Source organism: Centruroides vittatus, unplaced genomic scaffold (genome assembly GCF_030686945.1).
Source record: "Centruroides vittatus isolate TY-2023 unplaced genomic scaffold, ASM3068694v2 scaffold_464, whole genome shotgun sequence".
NCBI classification, from domain to species: domain Eukaryota; kingdom Metazoa; phylum Arthropoda; class Arachnida; order Scorpiones; family Buthidae; genus Centruroides; species Centruroides vittatus.
The window spans coordinates 245,465-260,268 of record NW_027122710.1 but is presented as its reverse complement, the minus strand read 5'-3'; the positions used below and the strand labels follow the sequence as shown (position 1 = coordinate 260,268).

Genomic DNA, 14,804 nt, shown 5'->3' with positions numbered 1-14,804 from the left:
GAAATTTTTTCATAAAATTAAAGATTGTTATTATAATTAAATTTCGTATATTTTTAATAATTATATTTGCAAAATTAACTACAAATGAAATGAAATGTTAACTTCTCCTCGATAATTGTTTTAGATGGAAAATAATTTACATTTTAATAATTAAATATATTTTGAATATTCGTGTTTAAAACTATTATTCAAGTAGCGTAATACAATGCCTGAGGAGGTTTCTGATATAACTGAATGGATTATTTTGTACGTTATGAAGTCTAATTATAGCGTGCTTATTCGTAATCACTTACACTCCTACTGAATTCCTGACAGTTGATTATAATTAAGTAGTGATGAGAAAACTCAATAATAATGCAAGATACATAAAAGTAAATGCGCTACTTACAATACACTTCTAAGAGCCAACTGTCTTGTATTGAACTGGCTGGAATGTAGGTGTTGTGTGCTCTGCACACCACATTAGTTCCGTGGTCTTCTCTTGTCGGTGTAAACCTTAGAGTACTTGTGGTGACGTATCCGTCAATAGAAACACTCTCAGTGCTTTGCTTTAGTTGTCGTTTCTCCAACCACCACGATACTGCAGCAGGTGGTCGAGAACCTGTCACCCTGCAAACTAATTCAACTGATCTTCCAGCAGACAGTGGACGTTTCTCCCCTTCTATCTCCACTTTCACAGGTCGGTCTAGCGAGACAAACTCCTAATTACTTCACATATATACTTTAATTACATCATCTTAATTAGTGAAAATAAATTAAATGACTTCCGCGCCTAAACTGTCATTATAGAACGGAATCTACTTAGTGTTAAGTACTTTAATGAATATACCAAAAATGTATAAAACGTTCAATAAGAATAAAATTTATAAAGGAATGATCATTCACCTTTAACGTCATATCGATTTTAAAGAATGTTTTCGACACCGTACTCGAGTTAGATTTATCAAAAAATACAAATAACTGTAATTCAATTTGTAACACTATCTACGGATGTGTGACATTTTTGCTTAAATCTATAGCTTCAATTACACTCACAGTTCATATCGACGGTAACTGATGTTGAAATCGGATCCGAAAAATTATTATTTGAAGCTTGACACGTGTATACCGCCATAAGGTCGTGACGTTGAAGCGACGCTAATTCCAATTCATTGCGAACAATTCCTAATGGACTGACGTCAAAAGTGTCATCTAATAAGACTGATTCCCTCCACCAAGTTACCATTGGCAACGGTTTACCTGCCACAAAACATGCGAAATGTAATCATCAAGTCCTGTTGACTAATAGAAACCTTAATCACATTTCATTGATTAACTTACCACCTTCCGCTTCACAAATGAGAACAAGTCGATCTCCCTCGTTGTAAGGTCCTATCAAACTTTGTAAGATCTCTCCACTGTGATCCGTAATGATGGGTTTCTTGGGTGGTACTAAAAAACAGCAGAATTTACAACTGTAATGATTCTCAATGGTGATTATATTATGCTTCTAAGTAGATAATGATAATTTAATTTACTTTCAAAATAAACTTTTCAATATTATAAAATATATATATATATATATACATACATACATACATACATACAGATCTTATATTTATATCCCTTTCTATAAATTATAAATTTTATATTTAAAAAATTTACTTTATTACTTTAATTTTGAATATATTAAAATAAATATTAATTAATTTTTATTATTATTCTTAGCTGGAATACAAAATTTTATAAGTGAATATGAAAATTATTTGTAATTTCTTTATTAAAAAAAAAGGAAAAAAATTGTTTAAAAATATTTCATTTGAAATTCTGCCAAACGTTCGATTTATCGACATTTGTAACCAGTAAAATGATCAAAATTTTAATAACATTTTGAACAGGAATTTTATTGATACATCAAAAAATCTATTGAATATAAATTACAAGAATTCCTATTCAGTAACAAGACTTCAAATAAAATCTTATATAACAAGAAATATTTTTATAAAATTGATTTTATAAGATTTATACCCTTTATAAATAATTTTATTACCCAATATATAAATAAATTCTTAAAAGTTTGCAAAATATTACACATTTTTAATATCGCTTTCCAATCAGTAGATCGCGATCTACTAGAAAGCCATTTATCGTATTCTTGTTATGTTTCACACAAATATTATATTATAAAGGTTGGAAAGTATATATATATATATATTATTTTTATATAAATTATAAACGTGTTAAATTAATTATATAATTTTTTATATTTAGAAATTTTGTCTGTTTTAATAAAATATTATTAATAATAACATTTTCAAGGAAAAAATTTAAAATAAAAAAATAAATTTTAAATCTTTCTTGACAATTTATTACTAAAATTTTACAAATTATTTTAAATTTAAAATCGATAATTAAATGTGAAAATTTATCTTTAAATGTCACATTTCAAATAAAAATCATTTTTACAAATTAAATTAATTTAAATTGAATGATAACTTTTAATTTTGTAATTTCAAATTGCTTATAATAAAATAAAATTCAAACCTTTTTCATCTTCAAAACTAAATTTAAAAAAATAAAATAAAATATATAAATTTATAACAACTTAAAATCATTAAAAGTTTATAAATTGCATATTTAATAACTATCTATGTAGGAAGTTAAATAAATTATTAACAAAATACATGTGATATAGTGAGTTTGAATGACTATTATTTTGCTTTGGTCAGGAAATACGTGTCTAGAAAGCTAATAATGTCTGCTTGAGGGCATTTGAGAGCTTTTCCATGCAATCAACTGTACCATCGATTTAGAGGTCAATTCTTTGAAAATTCATCCCACCTACTAAATCATATTTTAATTTCTCTAAATTTATGTTAATTTATAAATATTTAATTCCAAAAAATTCTTCCTGAAAACTCTATCTAAGAAGCATAAAAAATGGAGTATGTCAAACATGGATAAGAGGAGTAAAAGAGCCATAAAAAGATGGATGTGGTTAAGGATGCATATGCGAGAGGGGGGAAAACGTATTAAAAAATACGTTGTTACTCAATTTAATAAATAAATTGACAAGAATTTTTGTAAGAATTCTTGAATCGTTAATCTTGTTAAATGGCAGGAGATGATGATGATGATTCCTAGACAAATCAAAGATTTCATTGTATACTTTCCTATCTTATACGATGATTTTAACTTTGGTTTTTACTGCATCGTAAAACGCATTAAATTCTGAAAAATTGTGTTTTCTAATTTTATTTTACCATTAATAGTTGTTTTTATATCGTGAAGAGCTCGTATTTGAGATTAAAGTGATGGAACAGATGTTACACTTACCACATTTTTTCCACTATCAATATAACCTTGAAATGTTAATATACTAAAAAATAAATATTGTATTTTATTAAAATGTAGTTTTTATTATTTAAAAATGATGTTTTAAGTTATAAAAATCGATAAATTTGAGAAAATTTTACTGTAAAGTAAAGGCATTCTTAGTACATCATCTTTGAATCTTTGTTTTGCAGTCAAGACCAGAAGATCCCTCAGGTTGTTAATGTCAGGCAATTAATTTATCCAGTCAGTGTCCATGTCATTTTGTAAGCTATCCTTTACCTCATATTGAAATTTTCCATCTTCAGGGATTTAATTATTATTTCATTGTCTTACGTTTACTCAATGATTTGATTCCAACTACGCTGCTTACAATTAAATTTCCGACAAAGATACTTTCTATTGATAAGTAACAAATACGCGGTAAAAAAATAACATTAAAAAAATCGTAACACGCTGTCTGAAAACTTTACTCTGCTTCTAGAATGTAGATCGATACACACATTCTAGAGTAAAGACTCGCTTCTTGTAGAGGCAAAAAAATTTATTACAAGATTTAAACTGAAAGGTGTGTTTAAAATATATTTTTTTAATTAAAATTGATTTAAAAAATCTTATTTTTATATTTTTTAATAATTGCATTAAATTTTAATTATATAAATATTTAATTTTTTATATAGAATTATTCAAATTTTAAAGTTTAGAATCCATTAAAAACGCGGGAGTGTTTTTATATTTTTTATCAGAGAATTTTATCAGTGAAACCATTCTATAAATGCAAATCGCTATCAACTTTAAGGGGAAAAAACAGTTTTCTAATTCACGATTTTCTTTAGATAATGGTTCATAAATGTTCTAAATGATAGAGAGGCGTTAAAAAATTGTTTGCAACATAAACACGAATATCATTGTTATTCTAAGTATATGCACTTCAGTTTTAAATTAACATTTATGGAAGATGTTCTTGGAATTCTGATTGCTTAAGAGATATGTTTAATGTATACAATTCGGCATTAGATTTTCTAAAAAACTAAATTAATTTAACAACATTTCCATTATTTTATTTTAATGTCAGCGTTTAAAATCGCGTACAGATCTTAGGCGATTTGTTAAAATTTACGCGTAATTCCATAAGAGTATATAAGGAAAGAGAAAAATTATATTCTTTCTATTTTTAAGAAAAAAGTATTGATCTTTTTAGAAACGTTTTCTGTTGTTATCAATAGTCCGATCTGTAGTTTTTCTTCAGTCGTTTAAAATGACTACGATATAGCTTCAACAGGATAAACTCAAGCAATCGAAGCGCAAGTAATGACTTCTTTCCAATCATGGATTCTTGTTGGTCGTTCGTCAAAGTCGCTTAGATAGCAATATTTAACTTAGCTATACTTTTTAATTCGCTTAATAGGTAGTACATTAGTGAAAGTATGGAGAAAATTTCTTTTAGAAATCATTATTCGTGAATAAAATAACATTTCTTAATCGACAAAATCTACCATGAATGATTTGTTTTGTTCAATTTAATTATCATTATTTCGACAACTTAACATTGTATGGATGATATATTGTTGCTATTTTAATTTAATTTCATTAAATTAAGTGTAGAAACAAGAGTTTGATCGTGTTTCCACTCCCATTCTTTTAGTAGAAAATTGCTATTTAGCAGAAAGCCACAATGAAAGTTTTCTGGTATTTTTTAACTTTTACTTTTATTTTTATGTTTTTGTATTTTTATTTTTTAAGTGGTAAATGTTTAGTTGTAGAAATGCTACCAGAAAGTCATCGAAGCACAGTAAGCTGTCATCTATAAAGTTCACAGGCTTTTTACCTGACAACTTAATCTTCAGAAATACCATAAGGAAAAAGGCTTACAGTATTTCTGTCACATCTATAATTTGAAGCCAAAGGAAATAACCAATTAGTAGAAAAATATATTGTACTTAAAGTTTAAGCTCAACACTTATGGTAATGTATAGACTACAATATTTCTTCTACATACAACTTAAGGATTTTTATCACCATCATAACATTTCTTTAAGATTTATTTTTAATTCTTTATTATTTTTTTAAATAATTATTATATACAATTAATTCTGATAATTCTTTCAAAGATACTAATTAGATTACAAGATTAGTAATTAATTCGAAATCAATGCAGATTAATAGACAATGATAATTTTTAGTTTTGGATCATTATTGTAAATTAACCTCTTCGAATAATCAATCTTGATAATAGGATAATAAAAATGTTAATGAGTTATTTAATTAGTTCATTGAACCTTTCATTTCATATTTTTCCTATTGTATATTATGACAAATATTTATTTCTCTACTTACGAATGAATTGTAAGTGGAGAGGGAGAGAACTTCTTGAACAGAAGAATTTTATTCATTTAAATATTCAACAATATTATTTATTAAAATTTTAAAATAAGTTTTGTAATAAATGACAAATTTTATCATCAGATAAACAAGACATTTTACATATAAAAAAAAGTCAAAAAATATGAAAATTCTGTTAGAAATAAAATTTATTTTTGTTAATAAAATTATTTTAATTACATTCCGAATTTTACTTATTTCTTGTGAACGTTTTGTAATAAATCAAAATAAGAATTAAATTAATTTTTTTGTAAAATATGAAATTCTTCAATTTAATTTATCTAATAATAAAATTTATATAAAATTATTTAAAATTTTTAATTAATATATAAATTAATTTTATTACAGTAAATATATTTTTTATTTTATAAATTATTTAATTCTTATAATTAAATTTTATAACATAAATATATATATATATAATTAAATTAAAATTTTAAATAAATAAATTATTTAAAATTTTATATTATAAATTACGCATGTTTTATTAACTTTAAACATTGATTAAACCCCATTAAACAGTTCATTCAAGTTCTTTTTAGAAGAGTAATTACCTTCTTTCTATGTCATTCAAGATGGAATGTGTCATCACATGACGGATCACATCTCCAACCACCATCAAATGCCAGACTGTGGTTCCTTTCAAACTGATTTGTGGATCCAGTCACTGTCCGCATAAGCGATTTAAATGCATTTTCTGCGATTATACTGTGAAGTGGCGAAGGAGAATTTCTAAGAAACCGTGCGATTTATCAGAGAATTATATTTTTGAGCCTTGCACACTAAACCCTTATAACTTTGGCCTTTTTCCAATATTATAATCAATGAACGAATTTTAATCAAGTTTAACTTTCTATCAGCTGTTTTTTTTTATTCTAAACTGATTATACACTTTATCTAAATTTCAATATAATATATTGAATTTACTGAAAGAATATTAAAAATAATCATCTTATCGATCCTATATAAGAACCGCTCTTATATATCATTTATATGGGAATTATAATATTAATATTTAATACTTTAAGAAATATTCTTATATATTTTTTAAAGGGATATTTAATGTTTAAATTAAATTAAATCCTATTTAAATTTTTTCAACTTTTGTAAGTCAATACGTAACTAGAGAATAAAATAATAAGAATAATTGCTTTATTTTCTGATAGAAAGGTAAAGGAACCAATTCAGAAAGTAGATATATCTTTAAATTTTAAAATTGTAATCTTTTAATGTCGTGTAGAATGTAATTCTACCTTTATTTTACGACACATTACAGCATGTGTATCATCCCACAGTAAACGTGTATCATACAGGTTAAGAAAATATAAGTTATATATATAAATGTATCAAACTTATTTTAGGATTATTATTATAATATATATATATAAATTAGAAAACGAAATTCTTTAATAAGATAATCGAATTCTGTAATTTGATTTCTGAAGAAATATATTGACGAAACTTGTTATAAGTACTTTTCTTCAAGTTGACTGTAAATCCGATAATAAGGTATTGGAAACATTTTTCAATAACGAACCTCTAAAGAAATAAAAGAAATAAAAAAAAACTAGATATTCAATTACCAAGAACAGTAAGAATGACATCTGAGTTACGTGTTCTGGCTTTCTTGAAATCAACGCGACATCTGTAGAATCCTTCATCTTCTTCAAGAAGTGGATCCAATTGCAAAGTTGCAGGACGACTCGCTTATACTGAGGTAAGCTCGATTGGAGAGGGCATCGCTTGCAGCATGACGTGCTTGATTTAAAGAACCTCTTCGAGCATCCAGACTGTATGAAGGGGTTGTTGCTTCGTCTTTATACCACAAAATTAGACTTACCGAATCGTCTTCGGTAGGAGAAGATATGTTGCATGGCAAAGATACTTTGTTACCAACGATTCCGAAAACAGTCTGAAGAAATTCTAAATGAGAAAAATGCAATAAAATGTAAATTGTTCTCTAAAATATTAATTTAAAAAAAGTCAGAAATTTGTTTAAAACTTTTTTAAGATGTTTAAATCAAGTTTTAATATGTTTTAAGCGTTTTTAGTTACATTTTACTAACATCTTAAACATTGATAATGAAATTAAAACAGTTTTTAAACAGTTGCAATAATTTAAAAATTATTTTAAGCATTTTAAAATTAAATATTAGTAATTTTTAAAGTATTTATAATAAAATTTTAAGTTTTAAATATTTATAAATATTTTTAAAACAATTTTTAAGTCATTTCTAACATTTTAACAATAAGGAAAACAATTAATAAAGAATTATAATCATTTTTTTCAGATTTTTAAACGTTTTTTAGTGAAATTTTAGCAATTTTAAACATATTTAACGATATTTAACAACATTTAAAACATTACTAAGCGAAATGTAAACAGGAAATAATTTTAATGCTCATTCTTTTTTTTTTAACTTATTAAACAATTATAATAAGATTTTGGTAATTTCTAAACGTTATTAAGCGATACCAGAAGGACGAGTGGTTAAGGTGACAATCTGCCACTCTGGGGACAGAGATTGAATCAGCAATTTTTCGAGGGTGATCCATCTCTCACCCCCATTGTGGGTCTAGTGTATAGTCCATCCCTCATCACCCAGCCGATCCATTGTCGGCTTAGTTTATGGTCATCCCTCATCACCCAACCGCCCTATTGTGGACCTAGCCGAACCCATAATGTGCCTTCTATAAAGATTCTCTTAGTGCTCTCAGAATGGAAAACGTTTAGAAAAGTTACTAAATAAAATTACACATTTTTAATATCTTAAAAAAGATTTAAACGCATTTTTCAACCATTTTAATTATTAATTAATATAAATCTTTATGTCAAATTCTTCACAGGATTACATATATACACTTCTATTGATTTTTTTAAAATTTTGTAATTTTTTTATATATATCTTTAATACTTGTACTGATTAATTTAAATCAAGCATTAAATTCTCCAGAAATTGAAGTGGAATTAGTTTGGTGACCAGAAAATAAAAGATAGGATAGAAAGTCAATCGAAGTTAAAAAATAATAAGAAGAAGTAAAGATAGAAGCTATAATCGAATGAAATAACTTGCTATTTAATAAAAAAGAAAAGAAAAAACTTAAAACTTAAATGATGATGAACTCATATTTTTATCTTCTATTAAAAAAGAAATCGAATTCGACTATCATTTTTATATATTTTTCTTACTAAAGTGTAATTTCATGTCATATAATACTGATTTAAACACGGCCATACATGAATAGTTGAGTTAACCTACTTGTAAACAGCCCATAAATAAAATCTTTGTTCACTTACTCTATGCCATTTATTTTTATATGCAACATTTCATTCTTACCTTTAAAATTTGTAAGGTTTTTCAAATAAAAATTTCAAAGCTTTTGTTGGTTATTTTATATAAATAACTAACAAAGCACCCCGTGTTTTTGATAGATGCCTACAGTGGAATGAAGAAGAAAAGTTTAGACAATATTATAAATTAATGATGTTACAAGATTAATACTGTAAAATAAAGTTAATTATAATCTTTGATGATGTTTATTATATAAATATAAGCTTTGTTATCAATATGATGACATCTATTTTGATGGTATCCTTTCCAATGATGATATCTGAATACATCACCTTTATATACAATTTTTTGTACATAGATTTAAAAAGTTCTTATTTACATATGCTTTCGGTTACGGGAGGTATTTGCCCCTTTCACCCCTCCCTGAATATGTTTTGTTTGAATGTATTGCAGACGAATTATGTTACATCTCAAGTAATATGATCACAGAATGTTTAGTTAAAGTATTTAAAATGTGGATTATGTAGGAAATTATAAATGATCATCATTTTACAATAAACATTGTAAATGTTTGTTGTAAAATGAGGATCATTTATATAACAAACACCAATTTACAGCAAACGTTTAAGGACGTTTGTTGTTAAAATCGGTATTATAAAATAACACCACCGCATACAAGTAAAACAAATATTAATTCGATTTAATAAAAAAACTGTAGATTATTTTATATAAATATATTTTTAAAATAATTATTTTTTTAATTCCATTAAATTCAGATTGATTTGCTCATTCTTCAAATGGAACCATTTATCCGTAAGATAATTCATAATTATAAATTGATAAAAATAGAAACTCCCACTCATAAAAACAATTTAAAAGTTGTTACTTTTATACAGAAATTTATATTTTTATCAATTTTTAATTAGTAAATATAATGTAAGCCTTATATTAATAATGGAACGAAAAATCTCCTCAGAAAAAATTCTAAATCATGGATTTATTTCCGTAAACGAAGTAGAAGAAATATTTAAATTGTGAAGCAGAAAAGATAAAATAAAATTTGTAATCCGTTTATGAAAAACAAAGTGAATTTTCTTTATGTTAAGAGCTTACATACTTCTATTACATTCATTATCGGGATCATTACCTTTTGTACCGTTGACGGTTAATATTTGTTCAACAAAACTTCATTCAGAACTCGATTTTGTAACCATTACAATTTTCTTTAATGTCTTTAACCATTTATATACGTTATCACAAACGAGGAAAACTTATAATAAACTAAATCTGTTTACTAATGAATTATGAAAATAGCAAAAGCAAAAAACATCTGTAGATATTTGACATAAAAATTACAATAAAATAGGAAAGAAGAAGAATTCACATAGTATAAATTTACGTTGATTTTAATAATATAATTATATATTTTAAGTAACACTTCAAGAAAATTGTAAAATATCTCATCATTTTTCTAGTAGATGTATTGATTTCTTATACGTTTTAGCATCAATTACTCTATATCTAGATGAATGTATTTGGTAGAAGAGACTACATAAATAGATAAACTTCAGAATATAATGACATACTGAAACTTCCCGCTAGCAAATAACATTTTTATTGTATAAGAGATAAGTTTTATAGGTATTCTGCTTGGAAGATTTTGGATAGTTTACATCGCAATGCAAGAGTAGTTTTGGAGACATTGTCTAAGATTTTCATTTCTATCCATTACGATACTTCCTTTCTTGTAAGTCATAAAGTTATATTTCTGCAATTTCCACAATTTATGTAGCACTAGTCGTGAGCAGAATTCTTTTTCTTCTTCTTTTTTTAACTATAAGGTTTGTTAAAGAGAAAATAGTACGATCGTAAATCATTCGTTCATTTACTCTACTTAAAATACGTTAGATCTTATAATGATTCGAGAAAACGTGAATTTGAATTTGTAATTTCAAGCCTTTAAAGAATACATACTTAATATTTCTTGCAATATAATAATATATTACAAATTCTCTTAAGAAGAATGTACTCTTATTAAAGGCAGGCAAATAAAAATTTTAATTACCTCGAGTTATTACCAACTACCAATTATATAAGATGAGAAAACGAAATTACTCTCCATTTTTCACCATCAGTTAGTAATGATACTCACTTTTAAAGGTTAAAAAATAAATTTTATTATGTCTTTATTTAAAATTTACATAAAATAAACTATAAGAATATAATTAAAATTTACAATCATTCAATTAAAAGAGTATAATGTAGTGAAAACATTCTCCATTTTACCAACAGTTTATAACCACACTTATTTAAATGTTAAATAAATAAATAAATTTCTTATATTTTTATATAAAAGTTTAAATAAAAATATAAGAAAATAATTAAAATTTTTATAATTAAATTTTTATTTAAAATTTTTTATAAAAATATACCCTAAGAAAGTAATTAAAATTTCTAACTGTTCAACTTAAATAATGATGAAAACACTCGTCATTTTACGTCATTTAAGTAATGGTACTTACTTAAATGTCAAAAAATAAATAGCCAAATAAATTTTTACGTTTTTATTTAAAGTTTAAATAAAAAATATAAGAAAAATAAATTAAAATTTGTAACATTATATCGTCAAATTCAAGGAGAATGATGTAGAGAGAAAGGGAGAGGGAGAGCAATGTTAGTGAAGTATCTACTGTACGTGTGTTGAATATTTGTTCATAGTAAAAATTATGATACCATTTACCATCGTAAAAATTAATTTTCCGCTCTACAATAATGAGGGTAATCCTGTATGATATTCGTGCATGACACATGTCGTGATTATCAGAATATTTGTATTCACATGTTACAAACTATTGCAATTAAAATTAAAGCGTAAAGGAATCTAAGTTAATGGAACGAAAATATTGGGAAATAACATTTCTAACTGTAATTTTTTAACATTTCTTTTTCATCTTAATTACAAATTCCTTCACGTTTTATAGTAAAGAATACTCCTTCAAGATGCATAAAGTTATCTTTTATATAAATATATATGCTAATATTATAAAAATTAATATTTTTTTCTGTAAGGTTGAATAATGAAAATGGAATGTTATCAATATAAATTTTTATGATTAAATTTGTTAAAGATTTTTATTTTATTTTTTAAATTAAAATGTAACAGTAAAGATATTCAAAATTGTTAGAACTTGAAAAATGTTTGCGATAAACAATTTTCAGAATTCCAGCAAACTTATTTAATGAAATTTTTGTTTTCTTCTTCGTAAGTTTGACTACTGAAAAGATTTTATTTAAAATTATATATATATATACAAAATGTTAGAAAGAATTGAAAGTAGCAAGAAGTAAAGAGCAGAAAGGAGGAAGAGAGAGAGAGAAAAAAAAAGAAATCTTTATATATGAAATTTAGAATTACAATCACTGATTAAATTTGAAAGTAGATAATTTATACGTTCATGAATTTTGTATGACATGTATGAAGATAAAGTTGCAAAATTCGTCGCCGTCATTTTTCTGGAACATATGCCAATTTTTGAATGCCTGTTTACTAGAAAAATATCTTGATTAACTTTGTTAATTGTTCAAAAATTTCTAAATTTCATTTCATTTTAAAAGTAGGAATACTTCATGGACTTAAAAAGAAAAAGTACTTAAATATTTACATAAAAAGTCAATTGAATTTTTATATAAATATATAAGTATTTAAGTTTATGAAATATATTTATTACATATATATATATATATATTGTATACAGATAATATATATGCAAGCTTGTAGAGATCACACAAATACAAAATACAAAAGAAAAGAAAAAATAAAGAATTAATGTTATTATTATAATATATATATATATATTGTAGGTTCATATGAATACAACGTACAATTAAAAATTTTTCCAGTTTTAGTCAAACTTCGATATAATGTCTACTCTCTTAAAGCGCCAATGAAAACAAAATTATCACCAAATTAAGTAACTTTCAAGCGCTCAAACTCAGACTTGTATAAGCTATTTTTTATTGTTCGAGATACTTCGGTTTAGCGCCACATTCCAATTTAATACCAATTTCAGAGGTTACGTTAAATCGAATATTGAATGTATACATTAATATTTCCAGGAGGTAGAGCCTACTCAAGGTTCAGAAAAGACAAAAGAAGGAAGTGAAGGAGGGGATGATAAAGAGGATTAAAAATATATATATAACTCGATAATAAATTAAATAAATTAATTTTTATTAAATTGAAAAAAATGAAACATACTAAAAACATTTTAATCAATAATTTAATAACCGAAGACGATTTTATCGATATAATATTAAGAGAAAATAAATTATACAGCTTTAAACATAATTAAAGTAACGAGTTAAAGGTAAATATATGTCAAAAATTATGTTAATTTTTATAATTAGTTCATTTTGTAAATATTGATGTAGTATGATCTCTCCCAGAAGAATATGTTTCAAGCTTGTAGAGGTCAAACAAATACAAAAGAAAAGAAAAAAATAAAGAATTAATGTTATTAATGTACACAAATCCAAAATCGTTATTTTATAAGCTCCTGGAGGATTTAGTAACACAGAAAGTGAAAGGAACAAATAGATCAATAATTTATACCTCAAAGCTATACTGAAAGTCGTTTCAATAGGAAGAAGTTGCGGTTTGGATGTATATTATTTTCCCAAAAAAATTAATAAAAATAAATTCAAAATTTAAAAAGAAAGAAAAATAATTAATTAATTTAAATAAAGTTAATGTTATTTTATTTAAACGAAATGAAAATGTCACTTTAAAAATAAAAATAAACAAACAAACAGAAAGTGTTTTCCCCTCCAACGAAATTAGTTTCTAGCGTACATTTGACTAATTGGGCTGTAATTTGAAAAAATTATTGACCTGTAAATTCCAACTGTCGTCCGTCCGTCTGTCTATCTTTCCTTAATCTCGGGAACAATGTTAGATATAATTATTTTATTTTTTTATTTAATTTTTACAATTGGAAATGTCATGTACAGTATATTACATAAGATTTTCACCCGCATATAACAGTATAACCCAATGAAAGTCAAGACTAGATACGGAAAGCTTAGGGGCAGGAGGCCCGATTAACTATATACGATTTCAATTCAAAAATTCCCCCAAAATGCAGTTAGATGACTGGCACGACTCTTGTCATCAGGAAAAGTATGATGTACAGGGGCAAGACATTACTAATTTCAGATCGCGAGCATATATTTTAAATTAAATAAATAAGGAATATGATTAAAAATTGCAGTTCAGCGTTGTGATCATGCCACAATAATTTTTACTCGTTAAACAATAAAAAAACAATTAAATTTAGTTTAGTTTATTAATTAACTGAAAGGTAATCCGAATTATTTTATATTAAATAATATAATATGCAGTAAAATAAGAAAATGTCGTAAGATGATGGGATAAAAAAAATTATATTAATGAAAAGAAAATCATCTTATATCATTCCGTTTCCACTTATAATCGTTTATCATCATTATCTGATGATCTGTCAGAAAAAGAATTGTTTGATGTAACTTAGTAAAGATAATCGAATCGTTATTACTAGAACAGTAATTTTTTTACATTTTAGATTAGTGATTCTCAACCTTTTTTTACTTAGTTGACCCCCTTTTAGTGAATTGGAGAATGTAACATTAATCATGAATACAGTTCCCAACTCTTAAAGAGTTTGAGAACTATCGGTTGAGAAGCTTAATTTTTAAGCAATAAACTATTTAAGTAGAAAGAATAATTAAAATTTTATTCATAAATTATTCAACAATACGTATTAGAAGCGTGTTACGATT

General features: G+C 25.1%; 1 protein-coding gene across 1 annotated transcript in view; it reads right to left on the bottom strand.

The window, feature by feature from the left end:
• LOC136989292 (nephrin-like) overlaps positions 1 to 14,804 on the bottom strand; it is a 124,288-nt gene that overhangs the window by 68,085 nt on the left and 41,399 nt on the right. The window contains 5 exon segments of the mRNA XM_067287413.1: positions 389 to 685; positions 1,036 to 1,239; positions 1,321 to 1,431; positions 7,278 to 7,398; positions 7,400 to 7,654. Coding sequence (XP_067143514.1) covers positions 389 to 685; positions 1,036 to 1,239; positions 1,321 to 1,431; positions 7,278 to 7,398; positions 7,400 to 7,654 — 988 coding nt within the window.